The sequence below is a fragment of the Parasteatoda tepidariorum genome, chromosome 6, assembly GCF_043381705.1.
Source record: "Parasteatoda tepidariorum isolate YZ-2023 chromosome 6, CAS_Ptep_4.0, whole genome shotgun sequence".
Classification (NCBI taxonomy): Eukaryota; Metazoa; Arthropoda; class Arachnida; order Araneae; family Theridiidae; genus Parasteatoda; species Parasteatoda tepidariorum.
Window position 1 is genome coordinate 70,227,706 of NC_092209.1, and position 20,158 is coordinate 70,247,863.

At 32.2% G+C, this 20,158-nt stretch overlaps 2 protein-coding genes across 3 annotated transcripts in view; one reads left to right on the forward strand and one right to left on the reverse strand.

Moving 5' to 3' along the window:
• The window catches only part of LOC139424817 (uncharacterized), a 204,252-nt gene that overhangs the window by 51,056 nt on the left and 133,038 nt on the right, over nt 1–20,158 (forward strand). The gene's annotated exons all lie outside the window — the stretch shown is intronic.
• Nucleotides 6,203–20,158, reverse strand: part of LOC107449245 (uncharacterized) — a 38,407-nt gene continuing 24,451 nt past the window's right edge. For both annotated transcript variants that reach the window (XM_071182502.1, XM_071182501.1), the window contains exon 2: nt 6,203–14,050. In XM_071182502.1, the coding sequence (XP_071038603.1) occupies nt 7,071–13,532 (6,462 nt within the window). In that variant the 5' untranslated portion in view covers nt 13,533–14,050 and the 3' untranslated portion in view covers nt 6,203–7,070. The remainder of the gene's footprint in view (nt 14,051–20,158) is intronic.

Consider the following 20,158-nt stretch of genomic DNA (forward strand, 5'->3'; position numbering starts at 1 on the left):
TATTTAATAATAATATTTTTTAAAATTTCCGTGATGCTTTTCTGTAGAACTATGTTTAATGTAGTTTTCAGTTCCATATAGTTTTCCAACTTAAAAGATTTTAATCAATATGAAATTTGAAATTCAGGAGAGAAACTAACGTACTTCCTTCCTCTATGACTTTCCACTCGCTAATGGAGAAAGCATGTGAAGTGTTGCCGTAGAGAGTTCTGCTCTACGCCACCTGCAGCTCATTTCGATCGCCAATTGTAACGTTCCTTCTTTATTGAGGCTCATTAAATTTAAAAAGGAAAAAATGTTTAATATTTTTTCTTATGCGAACGAGAAAAAAAATGGTATCTCTCTCTTTTATTTTTTTTTTATTTTTTTTTAAGGGAAGGAACATCTAAAACACATCGGAAAAATATTTGTAACTAAACAGAAAAATATATGTATCTTCTTATTAGAGTTAAAACCTAATGCCTGAGAAATAGTTTTACTAAATTTAATGATATAACGTGAAAGGCCTACTTAAACTTTACATTCCATAGTTTTAAGAATCATATTACTTCAAACATTAAAACTAGCAAAAAGTATACATAAGCCCCATAAATTTAAATAATTTAATTTTGGAAAGAAGAGTTTTTTTGACAAAAATTTTTATTAAAAATTTTTGAGTTCAAATAAAAATCATTATTTAGAAACTAAAGCTTTTTTTAATTCATAATCGGTTGTAGAAAACCATTCTATACAAAATTATCATTAAATAAGAAAAAGAAAGTTACAATTAAAATTTTTTATTTTATAAATTATTACAACTGCTTTATAAATCCGGAGAATTCCAAAATGATATGTTCTTCATTTGAAAACTTTATTCTCAAATAATATGTACACAGATTATCCCTTCATTACTTTAAGATCTCGCACCACACAAATTTTTTTTTATAATTGCAAGATCTTGATATGAATTTCAATATGTAACTTAAGAACAGAATAACTGAATTCTAGTTGAAATTATTCTTCCAAAACTGAAAAATACTTACCGAGTTAAACGTTAAAAATTTATAATTAATCAGCGCAAATGATACTATTTCAAATAATTCGGATGATTCTTTATTGTTATTTTCCGAATTATATAGATACAGAAATATATACTATTGTATAAAGAAGAAGAATATTCTATAACTATTACAGTTCTGAATTAACATTTATTCATTGGAATGAAGAAAGCAATGTTGACTTCACTTTAATTTGTAATGAATTGATGACAGAAAAAAATGCATTTTACCGTAATACACACATCTGTAACAGTTAGTGATCCCGAAATCGGAAGTAATCAGTCGAAAGATTGTTGATAATAGAAAAGTAAAAATTATTGAGGAGTTTTTCTTCAATGTTTGGCGTGTTTCTGAAAGATTTGCCAATGTTCTGGCAAGTGTTTTCAAGTTCTTCGGCCTTTTCCTTAGGGAAATTTTGCTTCTTATTTGCTGCTTAGAAAATGGCGTCTGACTCTGCCAATGATTCTGATGGAACTTAATGAAAACTTAATAAATAAATGCCTGATATTTTCAGGTTCCTGCTAGAGGGCGTACTCAAGCATAGCGATTGCGAATTTTTACATTTTTGTTGTTGTTGTAGTTCATTTACGTCGCATTAAAGCTACACAATGGGCTATTGGCGATGGTCTGGAAAACATCCCTAAGGATGATCTGAAGACATGCCATCACAATTTTCAACCTCTGCAGAGGGATGGCACCACCGCTTCGGTAGCCCGACGACTTGAAGAACAAAGCCTCTTCTTTTAGTTCAATGCCTACGGTCGGCGCACCTTAACCCATTCCTAAAATGGCTGATTCAAGTCTGAAGAAGAAAAAGGTTTCGTTTTCTGACGAGCCGCATAAGGAGGCTTTTTCCAACAAGACATCAGGTTTTGGGAGACCTTATAAAGTTTAATTTAAATTACTCGATTAGTTCGAATCAAACGCATATTCTGCATTTTTAAATTCTTTTTACTCTTATTAAGAATTCTAAGTTTGTTTTTATTTCAACCTAAATTCTTACATTTTTTGAATTTCATTTCTTGTTGTTCTTTTATTTTATTTTTACGCTATTGCATCTTAAATATCTGATGCCGCATTTAACGTAAATGTATCATGTGTAAATTGTAAATAAATGTAAAATGTAATTATTTAATGTGCTTACTCTTCAAGCCATTTATTTCTCTTCAAACTTGATTTGTGAAATATATTTTCTCGATAAAAAACTCACCAACCAGGTTCCCTTTTTCTTTCGACCACGTTCGATGGTGCAGTAATTGTGTATATTGCATATGGTTTTCCTACAAATTCAAAATCTTTCCCATCATCCTTAAATAAAATAATGAAAATAACAAATATTTAGTAAAAGTTATTTTTTGTATAGTATTATCTTTGGATAGACGAATTTTAAAATTGTGCTTAAAAATGTTTCAATTCGCTCAAAAAGTTATTAAGATGTAGCGAAATGAGCAGGAAGTAAAATTAACAGTAAAGAGTCTTTGAAGAGCTCTCCTGACCAAACTTTGGGACCCTATTTTCCAGATTGCAGTTACCCCCTACATTTAACTAACTCTAACTCAGTGGCACGACAGCCCATTAAGAGGGCCAAGGCCGACTGTGCCCATCTCAGTTTTCTTGACCTTGGGCTCTGGGGTGCAGGAGCATATGTTCCGGTCAGGTGGTCAGCCGAACGCGGAACCCCCAGTGTTAGTTCCCAAGCATGCTTGGTACTCATTTTATCGACCCACTGAAGGGATGAAAGGCTGAGTCGGCCTTGCCCGGCCCAAGGATCGAACCAAGGACCTGTGGCACGACAGCGCGAAGCGCTACCGCTCAGCCACCGGGCGTCACCCCCTACATTTACAGGATCAGAAATTGAAATCCATCAAAAAGGGGTATGATAATTCGGAGAAAGTACGCTTTTGTGTCTGATTTCGTAATATAAAATATCGTCTGCACTTATTAATTATCATATTTGATGTTGAAAGTCAGAAATACTATTCAAGCAGGAAAAAAAAATATAAGATGTGTGTCTTATATTTGTTTCGTTTTCTGCTTGAATAGCATTTCTGACCTTCTACACTAAAATAAAACAAATTTTGTTTTAGCTGATTTAAGCACTTTTCCATTTTGATTTATTATTTTAAACGTTCTTTACTTATTTTGTCTTTCCCTGAATTTGTAAATCAGTTTCATACTTTGATTAGCGTATTTGAAGTCACTATCCCAAGCCTACAAGAGTGAGTCCTAGAATGTGAAAATCATTAGATCAAAAGTTATTCAGGGTGGTCCATTTTTTTGGAGCTCTCTACATTAATGTTTTTAATCCTCACAGAGAAAATTTGATCAACAAATAAAAAAAAAATGTTCTAGACGACAACTCTAGCCCTATGTCCATACTAGCTCCTGTGTTCTAAGTACTATTTACAATTGCGAGTAATATTTCGGGTACTTTTGTGTGTGAATAACTCTCTCTTAAACATTATAAAGCAGGAACTTAGTAGATGTGGGTTTTTAACATTCAAGTTCACATTTCTCTAGTAACAAAATAATCTATTAATAGCTGCGCAAAAATTTTACTAGCAGTTAAGTGCTGAATAGTACAGTGATGTACCCCCACTCTAGCTACTCTCGCCAAATACTGGAATCGCTGTTCCTTTCGGATTGCTTTGCAATTCAAATTTTGTTCACTCACTCGTTGGATATTAGCGTTTGTTAGTCTAGTTTTGCATGTATGTTGATACCTTTCTTTAAAATGAAGTTCTAAAACTCTGCAACATCACATTATGTGAAACATTTTATTTATAAGCACATAATTTCATTTATGTATACAACTATTTTACGTATAAAAGGAAAACTAAATTCTGAGTTGAGAGGCTTAACCTATTCTTACATAAAAACATATCATATTTATTCTAACGCAAACTTACAAATTGAATATAAACCAAAAGAAAATGTAAGAAAATGAAAAAAGCATAACTTGCTAATCCTTGTTAATGAATCTCATCTCTCTTTCGTGGTAATTATGAAAATATACTTGCGTAAATTTAAAAGTATAATTAAAACAAAATTTCAGAACAGTTTGTTTGTTGATAGATTTGCTAGAGAACAATTCACAAACAACGTTTACGGAAAAGTTTGCATAATAAACTTTTTTTCAGGGAAAGTTTTAAATACTTTTCGTTTCTAGTTTAATAGAGAAGAGAAAACACCGGGATAGCCTAGTTCAGGGGTGAGCAACACGCGGCCCGCGGGCCACTTGCGACCCGTTAAGCATGTTTATGCGGCCCGCCAAGCATTTCTAAAATTGAATTTATTTCATCGACTTTCTCCCATCGTATTGTTATAAAATTAATTATAATATAATGGTAGTACATACTAAACCGAAACAATTTTTTGTGATGAGTGACGATTTTGGGTTTCTTATCGACATGACTCAGCATCTCAATGATCTTAATGTGGAACTTCAAGGCAAAGGATAGTTTATTTTGTATGATAGACAGTTTATTTGTATGATAAAATTCAGGGCTTTGAATTAAAATTGTGGAAACAGCATCTTTTGCAGTATAATGTGTCTCACTTTCCACATTTAGAAAAAGAAAACGTTACTACTTCTCAAAAATACGCACAATATATCGACATTTTAATCAACGAATTTCAATTACGCTTCCAAATGTTCAAAGCTGAGAAGACAGTGGTTTCCATGAAAATGTTTTCCTCGTCATTTAATATCGATGTGGATACAGTTCCCGAAGACTTTCAAATGGAAGTGATTGACATGCAGAATAATACAGATTTAAAAAATGTATTTTTCTCAGTTAACATAGAAAATTTTTATAAATCGTATGTGAGCCCTGAGAAATTTCCGCTTTTGACGAAAAATGCAAAGCAAATTATGTCTCTGTTCGGAGGTACGTATGTTTGGGAATAATTATTTTCAACCATGAAATTAATCAAAAATAATCACCGATCAAGACTGAGTGATTAACTATTAGAAAGTTGCGTACGTGTAGCTACCTCATTAATACCAACTGATATTGATCAGCTTGTATAGAAAAAACAGTGCCAAATTACTCATTAAAAATTTCAAGTAAATTCGTTTTATTGTTCTTTTCTTGTTTGTTTTTATTTTGCATTAAAATTTGTATATGAAATCTTAACTTTTTTTTAAATTATATATTTTTTTATTCTATTGTTTATTATAAATAAAGTTTTGTAAATTATTAATAAGTGTTACTTTATGTGCGGCCCGCCGAAAAATTTTAAAATTTTAATTGGCCCGTTGATTAAAAAGGTTGCTCACCCCTGGCCTAGTTGATAGGAAGTCGGGCCCATGCAGAAGAGGTCATGAGTTCGATTTCCATCGGCCGAAGACACCTCGTGTAGTAAATGGTGACTGGTACATGTTAAATCTATCGACACGCGGTCCTCCATTTTCCTGTAGCAAATCATATTTCCGGGGTAACTGCCTTGAAGAATGATCTCTCTGGTTCAGATCAAAATTACAATCTGTGGATGAATGAATGGATGTAGGGATGGGTCCGCCCTTCAAACGGGCAGTGACGTGTGTGTAACTGACGTAGTATTTTTGGCCATAGATGGAGTCACCAAAACAGAAGAGTCGCACCCTCTGCCTTAAAAATTCACTTGATTTCAAGCAGGCTTGCTGGTATTGGCAAGTGGCATTAGAAACAACAGAGAAAACATTCTGATGTTTTTCTCCTCTATAGTTGCTAAGCAGTTAACTTGTTTAAAGAGAAATATCCCCCAGAAAATCGTAGAGTATTTCCTTGTTAACCATTTGACGTAGTTGGTATGTCATTTTAATATATTTTTTTCTGAAGGGCTAATTAAAGCTGGCATTTCATTCAAAATATATATTGGTATTTTTTAATTATAAAATGCAGTGTAATAGTTACAATAAAAATTCTGTTAGCTTATCGGAATTATATATTTCTACTTACATATAAAATCGAAAAAACATTTTTGAAATTTTTATGTTTAAAATTTAACAATAATTGTTTATGTAAATTAAAGAAACTTCAATAATGAATAACTGTTTCTCTTTTATCTAAATAATTGCAAATTTGAAAAATTATTGTTAGGCAGTGAACCGGGTTTGGAAGGTTTTACCTTTAATGCAGAAAGAGTTACCGGTGTTTCATACTGTATTTCACAACCACAAATTATTAAAATGCTAAATATAATATTTCTCACTCATTTTGACCTAAAATAAATGTTTACAAAAAGTGTCAAAGGGTATGTAGGAACACCATTTAAGAGAAGTGTGCGTCTATTCATTTTAACATTTACATTTCTATTGCAGTCAAAATCTATTTCTACTTTGTTAGAACTTCATGAAATTTGGGGTAGAAGTAAAACATTATTCATTTTTAAACTCTACATTCAGAACATGCAGTGTTGAAAGAATGAACTATGTCTTTTAAAGACACGGTGTAAAAAGTTATGGAAACTTCTGAGGTAAAAATTGTTGCTAAATGTAGTCTCAATAGAATAACTTTTTTTAAAAGTAAATTAAATAGTATAAAGTAGTCTAGAGTAATAGGAGGCCATGGTAGTTTTCTTGTCACTATGATTCCTTATGACGTCACTACTGGTTTTCTAATATATTTTATCTTATTTCATAACCATCCTCACTGGGTAGCAGGAGCGAACAAGGGTTAGCATTTTGTTTTGATAAGCAGATTATCCGGGTTCGAATCATTATGTTTCTGCTTAGTCTTTCCTTGATATTTTTTTTCTACTGTGAATTTTTACGCCAACTATAAATTTACAGTAAAAAGTAGTGGCTCTCAAGGTGCCAGTGCAGCATGATGGAGCACCAAATACTTAAACCTGTATTTATTATTAAAAAAAAAATTCTAAAATTTTTTCAGTCTTGGTATATAGTTATGTGTGTCTTCAGAGAGAAAAAAAAACTTATGAATTGTTGTTCGTAGCACAATTTATTAGAAACACTGGAACCTTCTTTATTTCATTTTTAAGAGATGCTTCGCTAGTTTTCGACACTCTTATTACCGATAACTTGGATTGTTAACTTTTATTATTTCCGCCATAAGCAGCTTTGATTGCAGGAGTATGACCGAAGTTATTTTCAGTATTAATATTAGCACCTTGAGTTATTAAAAATTCTACAACGTCTTCATTATCTTCATTAGTGGCTATGTGCAGAGGAGTACAACCACAATTATCTTTTGCTTCTAAATCAGCTCCACGCTGTAATAAAAGTTCAACAACGTCTTTTTGATTCTTCTCAGTTGCTGCATGCAAAGGAGTAAAACCGAAGGAATCCTTAACTTCTAAAGAAGCATCCTGCATTAATAAAAGATCGACGACTTCCACTCTTCCCATTTCAGCAGCAATGTGTAATGGTGTACGATTCCAGTGATTTTTTGCCTCCATATCAGCACCTTGTGCCACTAAAAGCTCAACAACCTGTTTTGCACCTTCTTCAGCAGCTAAGTGCAGAGGAGTAGCACAAAATTTATCTCTAGCTTCAATGCTTGCACCTTGCGCTATTAAAAATTCCACAACCTCCAGTTCACTTTTATTAGCAGCTGCGTGAAGAGGTCTTCGGCACTGAGAATCTTCAGCTTCGATATCGGCTCCATGTATTATTAAAATTTCAGCAATATTCTTACTATTAGCTAAATGTAGAGGCGTACGACCCAAGTTATCTTTAGATTGAATATCAGCCTCTTGTTCAATAAGAAATTCTACCATGTTAAGATCTTCAGCAGAAGCATGATGTAAAACAGTCTGTTGCTCTTTGTCTCTGTGATTAATGTAAGAAAGTTTGTCATTAGCATATTTTATCAGAAGCACAGCAATCGCCTTATAAGAAGTAAAGTACAGTGGTGTATAGCCAAACTTGTCTTCTGCTTCAACATTTGCCCCATTATCTATCAAAACTTTAACAATACTCTCATTGCCTTCTTGAAATGCAACAGCATAGTGCAAAGGAGTACGTTTATTTAGATCTTCAAGGTTAACATAAGCATTTTTATGAGTGGCACAATCAATTAAAAGCTCAGCAACCTCATCGAAACCATTAAGCCAGAGGAGTCCGAGGTGCAGAGGAGTCATTTTTTTTGCATCTCTAAAATTAACGTAAGCATTTTTGTCTTTCGCATGATTTATTAAAAGCTCGGCAATCTTTTTACTGGAAGTCAAGTGGAGAGGAGTATGACCAAAGTTATCTTCAACATAAATATCAGCACCTCTTGCAATTAATACTTCAAACACATCCTCCTTGTTTAGATAAGAAGGAGCAGCAGCAAGGTGCAAAGGAGTTCGATTATCTTCGTCTCGAAGGTTAACAAAAGCAATTTCATTTATCGCACAATCAATTAAAATCTCAGCAACCTCCTTGCAGCCATTATCAGCAGCATGGTGCAGAGCAGTTCTATGATGTGAGTCTTTAAGATTAACGTACTCATTTTTACCCTTAGAATGATCTATTAAAAGTTCTGCATTTTTCTTATACTTAGCTAAGTGTAGAGGAGTACGACCATTGTTATCTTCAGCATATATGTTAGCACCTTCTGCAATCAAAACTTCAACAACATCTTCATTACTCCATTCTGCAGCATGGTGCAGAGGAGTTTCGTCAGATTCATCTGCAAAGTTAACATAAGTAATTTTATCAGAAGCACTCTCTATTAAAAGCTTAACAATCTCTCCATCGAAAGTATAATGCAGAGGAGTTAAACCATATTTATCTGTAGCAAAAATATCTGCCCCTTGTTCTAATAGAACTACAACAGCATCTTTGTCATTCGAGTTAGCAGCTATGTGAAGAGGAGTAACTCCCATCTCATCTTTAGCTTCAATATCTGCTCCCCATAATAATAAAATCATAATAACGTCCTTATTGCCTTTCTTAGCAGCTGCATGTAAAGGCGTTTGTAAATAACTATTTTTCGATTTAATATTAGCACCCAATGTTAATAAAAGCTCAACAATGTCAATGGCACATTCGAGAGCTGCTGCGTGAAGGAGAGTATTGGAATGTTCAGATTTTGTTTGAATATCAGCGCCTTGTTCTAATAAAACTACAAAAGCATCTTTGTTATTCCAGATAGCAGCTATGTAAAGAGGAGTATGTCCATTCTTCTCTTTAGCTTCAATATCTGCTCCCCACAGTAATAAAATCTCAATAACGTCCTTATTGCCTTTCCTAGCAGCTGCATGTAAAGGCGTTTGTAAATAACTATTTTTCGATTCAATATTAGCACCCAATGTTAATAAAAGCTCAACAATGTCAATGGTACCTATGAAAGCTGCGTTGTAAAGGGGAGTACAGGAACTTCCATCTTTTGTTTCAATATCAGCTCCTTGTCTAACTAAAAGTTCAACGAATTCCTTTTTATTATAAACACACGCTTTATGCAGTAGAGTGTGACGAAAGAAATGAACTCTTTGTACAAGAAGAAATGAACTCTTAGGTCTACTATTGACCAAATCTGATCCGACTTTTATCATGACATTGAACACTTCCTTTAAATTGCATTCCATTATCATATCTATCATAGACTGTATATCTTCATTAAAATCATAGTATTTAACCATTTGTTGTGCCAGATACAAATCATTAGTATTGGCCCCTCTCCGAAGGAGTTGTTCAGCTATATCCCAACGACCATATTTATCAGCATATCTTAAAGGACGCCAATGGTATAGTTCATCTACAGCATTAACATTAAAACCATGATCTGATAAAATTTCTGTGATATTCGAGTAACCGTGAGCAACAGCTATATGGAGTGCTGTTCTTCCAATTCGATCAGTAGCATTAATAATAGCTTCTAAATTTTCGGAACTTGATAACACTTGTTTAACTTTATTGTCATCATTGTTTAAAACTGCGATATGTACTTTATACGTTATCTTGTCCTCTGCAGCCATTAAATCGAAGAAGATGCTTGTTAACTTATTATCTGGTCCATAAACCTGATCACGAAAATGTGCCTTTACTTTTTCCCGTCTTATATTGCTGAAGTAAAAAAGTGCAGCAAAATACTCTGAAAAACTGTAGTGAATGAAAATTGGTTTTGCACCGACAGTATGACTAATGAAACCTGAGTTTTCTTTTCCCTCCGTTATCTGTTCTTTGTAGTAGGTTAGTTCACGTAACTCTTCTTTTTCAAGGAACTGGTTTATATCTTCCTCACAGAAAAGTGCACTCAATGCTAATAAGGAATATTTTTTTATAAAGGTGGCGTATAGTGTTTCATACTCTGAACCTGATTTAGTTAGATCCAATATATGTTTTTCTAGAAGATGCCGTTTGTACTTGCTTTCAACAAAAACTCTATACAGATCCAGTATATCTAGACTTTTAGGCAAATTTGATTCAGTATTGCTGGAAGGAAAATAAAAGTTTTTAAACTCCGCTCGAAACGCTTCCGCCAACATTTTTGTGTGTAGTGGTATTCCTGTAAATTCTTGGTTCTTATCAGAAATAGGCTGGGACATACAGTCAAGTAACTGTTTGGCATAAATGTCAAAATGTCCCCCGACATTAAACCTAACATCGATAACTTTACACAAATACTTTCTAATAAACATCGCCTGATCTTCTTTAGATAGAGGTTTTAAAATATACGGTAATACACTTAATATGTCTTCCAATTCTTTTTTCATGTGTGGACGAGTAGTTATCCAAAGTTTTTCAACTTTAGTAAGTTTTAAAACTTTTAATAGTTGGGCGACTCGTTCCTTGTACTTCGGAACTACCTCGTCAAAACCGTCAAAAAGCAGAGCAATTTTTCCTTGGGAATTAAGTCTGTATTTAAATAACTTTTTTTCCAGTGGAGTTGTTAAACCTGCAATATCTAGGAGAAATTCAAATGTTTTTGCCTCATCATTGACAAAATTTTGAGCTTCTAGTTTTTCTGTATAATCATTCAAATTAAATCTCACAACCCAAAAGGAAGCATCACAGTTTTTTAATTCACGTTCTAGTTTAGTCAGCACAGTGGATTTACCAGCACCAGACACTGAGCTTATAATTACAATTCTATCATCAATATCACGAGATTCAGAGACGTACTCTTGATCTACATACTCAAGCAAGATGGATAGAGCACCACGAGACTTCTGCCATGCGAAATTGTCATCTTCTTTTTTCAACCAATGAATATTATGTTTTTTATATTCATTACAGAGTTTATCAAAATCGTCATCCCCATCCGAAATCAGCACAATATCTTGAGTTGCTTCACACTTCAATCTAACTACTTGCTTGTTATGAGTAATAAGTAGTCTTGTTTCTCTTTCTATTTCTTTTTTAATGACTATATGGCGTGTAAAGATTCGATCAATATAGTAACTAGCAACATCACCTAAGCTAGAGAGAGCTTTACCAACGGCTATTGAATCATTGTTTATAAGTTTAGACAATATCTCTTCATCGATTATTTGTTTTGATTCATCAGTTATCAATGTACCTAAACATATTTTTTCTCCTTGAAAATAAATTTTTTTCTCTAGAAGTTGCTTTTGGGTAGTAATTGTTAAATCGTCGAATTTAATTTTTAAATCATCATTCTTTTCAACATACGCATTATAATTATTTCCCAAAAAATTTCTTACATTACCATTGTTTTGTGAAACTAATATGAACTTAAATTTAGGTTTGCTTCTTATAGCAATAAGAGAATTATTAAATAATGTTGCTGATTCATTGCTTTCAATATTACAATCAACAACAAATAACACTGGAATCACTTTATCTAATTGTTTTACAAATTGTTTTAATGGAAAATATTTATCCAAATTTATAAGCTGTTCTAAACTCAGAAAAAAAGTTTTACTCGTTTGATGGTCACCTTTTGTCTCTTTCAGTACATTTAGTATGTTTTTTACTCCCAAAACACGATGCGCTTTGCAATTTAATTGCAAAAATTGCAAGTGAGAGTTATTCAAAAAATCAACAACGTATTTAGGAAATGACTCAATAAGTTCAATATACTCAATAGATTTAAGATAATTAAGAGACTGATTTTCGTAAACATCATTTAAGACATCCAAATTATTTAACTTAGTTTTTATCTCAATATGTATATTCGGCAAAATAAATAAAATGTTTTTGACACAAGTGATCAATTTCTTCAATTCTTCTTCTGAGTTGCACTTGATAAAACCTCGTCCTTCCCCCTCTTTCACTTCAAATTCTTGCAATGTTTCTCCAATTTTGTCTTTGCTCATTTCTGCGTTTGTCTTTTCCTCAAGTAGGAAGAACAAGTCATCTAGGATAAAAAGCATAGAAAACTGTCTTAACTTAAGATATTCATTTAAAAATTCGTACTCCGACTGCATGAAAATATTAGCACTACATTCTCCTTTTTCCACACTTTGTACTTGATAACGGAGAGTGCAATATTCGTTATCATCCGGAGGTGGACTATAATAGTTAGTACAGTTTGCTAGTTTATGGAAACGTTCATATTCGTTTACGCTACTTGAAAATTTTTCTAATATTTTTGCACATAATCCACCTTTTACTAATGGCCAATCTATTATCTTCATTATTTTTTCGTTCGAAGCTTTTTCTTCGGAAAGAAACACATTTCGAATTTCCTCCTTTTTGTGAGTGTATCTGGTATATTGAAAGAAATCACAACAAGATTTTCTCGTAGGTAAGTTTTCGATAAACACACGATATAAATTACCAACATTCAGGTGTGAGTTAAGAGTATTGACAGCATTTGGTGCAGAGAGATATATAGTGATATCCAACAAAAAGGATAAATGAGGTTTACCACCATAGCGTATATTAAAGTCACTTTCCATTTTCAACAACATGTCTTTGCAACCAGGACTATCAAAAACCACGGTATGAGTGTGAAAGCCCTCTTTTTTGCTTTTAACAAAGAGCTTGCCTTCGTCTTCGAACGGTTTAGTAGCAAGATATTGTAAAGTAAAGGCAGTAATTTGTGCAAGCCAGCCTCCTAACGAATGCCCTGTTATGGAAATTGTTAGATTCACTGAATGCTTTCTACTAAGCTTTTTCAGTTTCTTTGCAACATTGTTGGAAAACGTAGCTGCTGAACTCATTTGAGAAGTGTAATCCTTTGACATAATACCTTCATAGTCTGCCCAAAGATCATTAAAACATGTGAGACGTGTCCCTTTGTGGGCGATAACAACTTGCTGGCAGTTGGGATTCCAATAAGCAGCCCCAAAATAGCCATCAGTGGAGTTTTCTGCTGTTGTCAACAAAACCCAACTTCGCTCCAGTGGATCCAAACAGTTTTTCAGTTCTTTGTAAACTCTGCATGCAATTTGAGCTAAAAATGAGTCACTCGGATAAGCACATCTGTTTAAGAGAATGGATGTTGCATTTGTGCTTATTATATCAGATTCAATTATTGATATAAAGTCTCCGTCACTGTATTCTAAATCAACTACTTTTAGTTCTTTGCTTAAAGGAAATGCCATTTTCGAATTTGCAATGGTCTTGTCTTGTGCAGGAAGAGATGATTTTCCCATAGTGAGAAAGCAACGTGTTCTTCAATATTTGAATAGGGTTATCTAGCGGAGTCGAAGAAGTAAATTGAAGAGATATTTTTCATGGGAAAAAGGAAGAAGTGCCATCTTCGATTTTGGAATAGGAATAATGTGTGGAGATGAAGAAAGTTTTCTCACACTGTAAAGGAAGTGCCATCATCATCGTTTAGAATAGGAACATCTCGTGGAGGTGAAGAGAATTTTCTCAGAGTGAGAAAGAAGTGCCATTATCTTCGATTTTAGAATAGGTCTATTTTGTGGAAGTGAAGAGAATTTTCTCACTGAAAAATAAGTGCCATAAACGTTTTCAGATAGTGCAAGGGAGGAAAAGTTTCGAACTGTGAAAAGGAAGTGCCATCTCTGATTTTAGGACAAGGATGATTTGACTTCAGAATTTATTGTAAAGTGCTCTTAAAACTCATTTTACTTTTTTCTTCTATACGAGACAGGACTTTCCAGAGAAGTTTTGTTCCAGTGGAGCTCCATAAAAGCTTGTTTCTCTAACAAAATAAAAATTTCTTGTTAACTTTAACAAAAAAGCAAAATAAAAAAACAACCTCTTGTTAACTTTGACAATCAATTTTAACTTATGGAGCTTCAAAAAATATTTTTTGCATAAACATATCATAATCTTCAAAAATTGAATCGATAAGTACGAAAACCAGTAATCTTTTTTTTTTTTTTTAAATTTGAGATTTTTGCATTTTTAAGTTGTGTTGACGTAAATACAAAGTTAGGATATAAAAATTCATGCTCACCTTCTTGGTACAGTATATTTGGTGCCCTAAAAAAGCTCTGTATACATCAAGTTGATACTTAGCTATTCAGTTATTTGTACCTCTCTTAAAATTAGTTTTGTTGGAGATGACCAGTTATCGAATACATTGGTTCAATTATATTTTGTCAAAATCTCTTAAAATAGCTTATACAACATTAATTTCTAAAGCCTTTTAATAATTTATACCTTCAGCAGCATTATATCATTAATACCGTGCCAAAACCACGAAAGTACGAAATTGTGCAATATACTATATGTGAAAAAAAAACAATTATTTCGGGTCGCCAAATTTATGAGGCTTTTGAGCGCTTCCGTAACATTTTTAAATCCTATTGTGAGCTAATAACTGGCAATTTTGTTTTATTTGAAATATTGGCGTATAATGTTCTTGACTAGTTAGGTGTGCCATTCACACTCATTCCAGTGGTATAGTGTACTTAACCAAGAAACGAATAAAAAAAGAATAAAAAGAATCATAAATCTGCAAATTTGCGAAATTTGCAGATTTATGATTTTGGAGCAGTGTTAACGTGATTTTGTCGTTCGTTCAACTCCAAACATTTTATAATTTAACCACTCCAAACAATCTTGCGAAATATTTGTTTTGATCATAACTGATTTATTGCTATATGTACCTACAGTGTGCCTTAAAAAGAGGAAATCACCTCTAATAACTTTTATAATGAGCGGATTTTCTTACATTAAGATCATAGTTTTCTAAATGGTTCAAAAGGCTTATCTAGAAAATGCAAATTATTTTATTAGCGTTAACTATTAAATTAATTATTTCGATGGATTTGGTTTCTTGACTGTTTAATTTAAGGTTTAGCAGTTATTTGGCATAATTACTATATCCTAACTATATGGTCCTTATAAGTTTTTGAAAATTTGAGCCCCTCAATATTAATCTCACTTTTTGTTTATTTAATTGGATCTCGAAAAATTCTTAAGGCAATTGGAAATATTATGCTTATAATTATAAAACTCAATTATCTAAACATAATTACATGGAGGAATTATATTTTTTATTTTTAAGAATGGCTGAAAATTTCTAAAATTGCAACGTATACAATTTGTTTTTGTTAAACTATGTAAATTTTAATGAAAATATTCAAAATTTAAACGAAATCAGTGGAAATGTTTCTGAGTTTTAAAAAAAGTCGAATTTTTACTCTATCATGTCTCGAATTATCCGACCGAATCATTTGAAATTTTATGATTTGCAATTTAAAATTACAAAGTTTAAATTGACATCAATATCTGCATGGTGTTTTGATCACAAATAAAAAAAAATCTGTAAACAATAATATATAATTATTAATAAAATATTTTTTACGCGAAATTATCTTCGGATAAACCAGTTTTATTATTACGTATAAAAGTTTTTCGATTCGCTTAATAATGTGGCATGGTAAAATAAGCGGAAAAAGAGATTGACATTAAAGGATTCAAACTTTTGAACAACCTCTTGGTGAAACTATTATTATTATAGTTTCTAGAATGCTGCTGTCTTCTTACATTTAGTTTATCAAAAATTCAAGTACACTGAAAAAATGCTTGTTAATAAACACACGTTTTTTACACTGTTAATAAACACTGTTAATTTACACAGTTAATAACCATTTAGAGTAGTAGTAGTAGTTCATTAGCGTCTCATTAGAGCTGCACAATCGGTTAATGGTGATGGTCTCGTAAACATTTTTAAGGATGATCCGAAGATATGCCATTATAATTTTGACCCTCCGCTGAAGGAATGGTAGTCCGACGACCTGCGAGCGTAGTGGAATACTTTACGGTTTCGCGGGTATAAGGCTGACTGATATGGTGCTCGTTTGGTCCCTTAGTAGGGAAGTTGTACTGGTCAAAGTTGTTACCAACCCACACACTAACCACTGCCAGTGATGATTGAGTCATTGGAAACCACGTCTTACTAACAATCCACTGTGGGACTACTGATTATTGTTCAGAGAAAAACACTTTCGTATCCAATTTCTTAACTTACTTTATCTACCTTTTGAGCAATTAAGATTAATTTTAGTAAATGAAAATCTGATCATTTGAAGAAAAATTAAACAAGGTGACGCCTTTTCTATGTCCATGTAAGAACTTTACGATATGTTTTTTCAGTTTTAGTTTGATAAATAAAGACTTTAAGCATTTATAAAATTGAAAACGCAGCCTATACGTTTGGAGCACTCAAAATATGTTCCACAAAACACGAGTTATCAAAATTCAATAACATGTGATGTTTTCTAAGAATGAACATGAAATAATTGTGACTTAAAGAGGTGGTATTTTGCAGAAAATTTTTATGTTTGCTTTTTAAAGATGGTAGAGAACTTAAATGGTTTAAAAAGGCTAACTGAAATGATGTGGATGTTCGAAAAATTCATTGTTTTTTTGTAAAGTTTTCTCAAGGTTTTGTAAAGTTTGTAAAGTCATTGTTTTTTTGTAAAGTAAAGTATATATATATATATATAAGAAGNNTATATATATATATATATATATATTAGGAGAGGCAGAGGTGTTTCGCAATGTCCTCTCTTAAAATATATATTTTAAACAACGCTTAATGAGGAATTTAATAATATCTTGACTGATTCAATCTCCAGAAAATACAGTGTCTCAACCATAAGGGTCTCCGACTTTAACACTTTAAGCTTTTCGTATTCTATTGTTTGTTTATTTATTTACTTTTTTGTAGCATTGCTCGGTTTTGAAAATAGGATAAATTTAATAAAAAAATACCATTGCTTTGTTTGGAGATATTTTCTAGTTCTACTCAGTTCGGTTCCTGTTATTTAGTTTAATTTGTTAAAAATATAAGTCATTATATATTCTCCAGTGTTTAAGAAAAGGTAAGCATTCGCACAACAGCTCGTTGTGGGCCGAGGGTTCCAAGAGGTTAAGGCTGAACAATTTCCATGATTCTAGCAATGTGGACGTCAATATTGCTGACAAGGTGTCTCCGCTTTCCAGATAAGTTTATACTCATCGACCTCAAGATGATTGGGCTTAAAGTCATTGCTGTGGATCGAACCCCTGTCCTACTTAATTGCAGCTCATTACCTTGAGCCACTGAACTTTTGTGACAAGAGGTAAAAAGTATTGAGTTCGTAGATTTTGCAATTTTTTTTGTCTTCCTGCGTGCCAATGTTTAGTTTTTCAGCTTATGATTAATTGATTAACAAAATTATATTGATAATGTCATTATAATTGCATACAAAATTGTTAATTTCTACGTTAAAGTTATGTAAATGAAGTACATAATTTAACATTTTTAGACAAATCTCAAATTGTTAACCTTTTTTATATTAAAGTTATATAAATAAAGTTGCATAATTTAATATTACTAAACACCTATGGTTGCGGGTTCGAATCCCGCTCAGGGCATGGATGTTTCTCTCTGTGTCGCTTTCTATTGTGTGAATGCGGCCCACCCTATAAACGGGTATCTGTGGCAGTGTGGCGTGGGTAATGTTGCTCGCCTCCGTTACTAAGGTTCCCAGGAGCCCACTGGGTAACGTTAAATGGGAAAAACTTCCCGCCTCTTCTTAGGAGAAGGGCGTAAAAGTTCAGTGCCTGCCATTAGAAAAAAAACATACCTAAACAAATCGGAAAATGTTGTCCTTTTGCGTACGGCTAGTACGACAATTGGATCTAATTTCCGGTTGCTATGGATAATAGGGCGTGTCTTTAGCTTTTTTTTAAATTAAAAATATATTTCAATTAGATTATAAGTTGTCTTTGTGTCCCTCATTTATTAATTTCTTGTGTCAAATTAAAGAAAAATATTAAAATCTCTCACAATCGGCTTAAAAGTAAATGTTTTTTTAATCGAAAGGAAAAATTTTAAGTTGTCAATAAGCATAAACATAAAATAAAATTGAAACTTTAATCACAAATTTTTTTAATTTAGAACTTACAGTGCACAAAGAACTAAAAAATAATAATAAATAAAAAATAAACTGACCAACCTGAATAACCTTTGATCTAATGATCGAATCTTCACGTTTTAGGTTACAATCTTAATGGTTCAAGGGGGTGACCTCAAATATGCTAATTAATTAGAGTATACGATATTTTAAGTTACGAAATCAGATAATAAAACATACTTTTTTCTGAATAAACATACCGCTTTTGGACTCATTCTTAATGGTTCAAGGGGGTGGCCTCAAATATGCTAATTATTAGTGTATATGATATTTTACGTTACGAAATCAGATATTAAAACATACTTCTTCTGAATAAACATACCTTTTTTTGGCCATCAAAACATCGGGAGTAGCCGCAATGGTTCTAATGGAAATATGACTCCAATAGTTTTGTCAGGAGAGTACTCATAAGTTTAGACTCCTTATCATTTAATTTTATTTTTTGCGCATTTCGTTATCGTTGGATAACTTTTTAAGCGATTTGAAAAAAAAATATGCACGCAATTGTAAAATTACTTTCTCCAAAGATAACTCCATGCATAAAATAACTTCTAATAAATATTTTTTTATTAATTTATTTAATAATGGTCGAAAAAAGTTTGAATTATTAGGCATCACATTTTAGCATCATTTTAAAGAATGCGATTTTAAATAGTGAATTTCAAAATTTTAGCGAAATCAGCAGAATAGTGATCAATGTATGGTTCATTACGTAAAAAGTAAAATAAGCATTAAAAGGTCTAAACTTCCGACCCATCTCTTGGCCAAAATATTGGGACCATATTTCCCAGATTACGGCTACTCTTGATAGATTGATTGCCAGAAATACGAATCCTTTGCTAAAAGGGTATGTCTACACAGAGAAAGTACGTTTAGTGTAGTTACGTAACTTAAAATATCGTCAGCACTAATTAATTATGATATTTGAGGTCATCCCCTTGAACCATCATGATTGAGTCTTACAGCGGAAGATCCGAGCATTAGATCAAGAGTTATTTAGGGTGGTTCGTTTATTTTTTTCACGCTGTGTACAGTAAAACAACATCAAAGGATTATACACGTAATGTATTATTTAGGTTAACTGGAATCTACATTGAAACTTAACATATTTCGGTTTAAAATGGAAAATATACGAATTTCAAAATTTAGGTTTTAGTGTTTATTGAGATAGACTTGAATTTTAAATTTGACGCGTAATTTAGTTTATTATTAAGATTTATAGGTTTTTTTTTATCTTGAAAACTAAAATATGTTTCATATTCATGCTTTTAAAAAAGTGAAAATTTAAGTTTTATTTTAACCTTAAAAATAATACTTTAGGCCCATTCCAAGAGATCTAAATATTTTTCAAAGATGTCAAAATTATTTTGATCTCACCACAATATATAAGAAATATATGAGACCTTAAAATATGCGTGACTTTAGCGACAACTTTATACCGACTTCAAATTTTGAAATCTAAATAAAAGCTTTTCATGCTTCATACTAATCTATTATAACCATATTTTTCCTATTTATAACGCGGATAGAACCAGATGAAAAGACAAGGTCAGCTTGGAATGGAATTCTAAAGAAGGCCAAGACCCTCACAGGGCTATAATGCCATTGCGGAATGAAGGATATATTAAAATAGCAGAGTAAAAGTGTATTAAATTCTGAGCTTAATTGGAGAAAAAACAAAGTGTCAAAAGACAGTGATATTGAAATTTCTTTAAAGAATTATATAGATAAAAAATCAGAAAATATTCCTCTGTTTTCTAAAACAATTCACTATTTCTCGAATTATTAAAATAGTCATAAATTATTATGAAAAATGTACCGAACAAATCAATTTTTGAAAAAATCTGAATAAGATTGTTAATAATAAGAGCCCTTCTTGCATTCTTTAAAAAAAA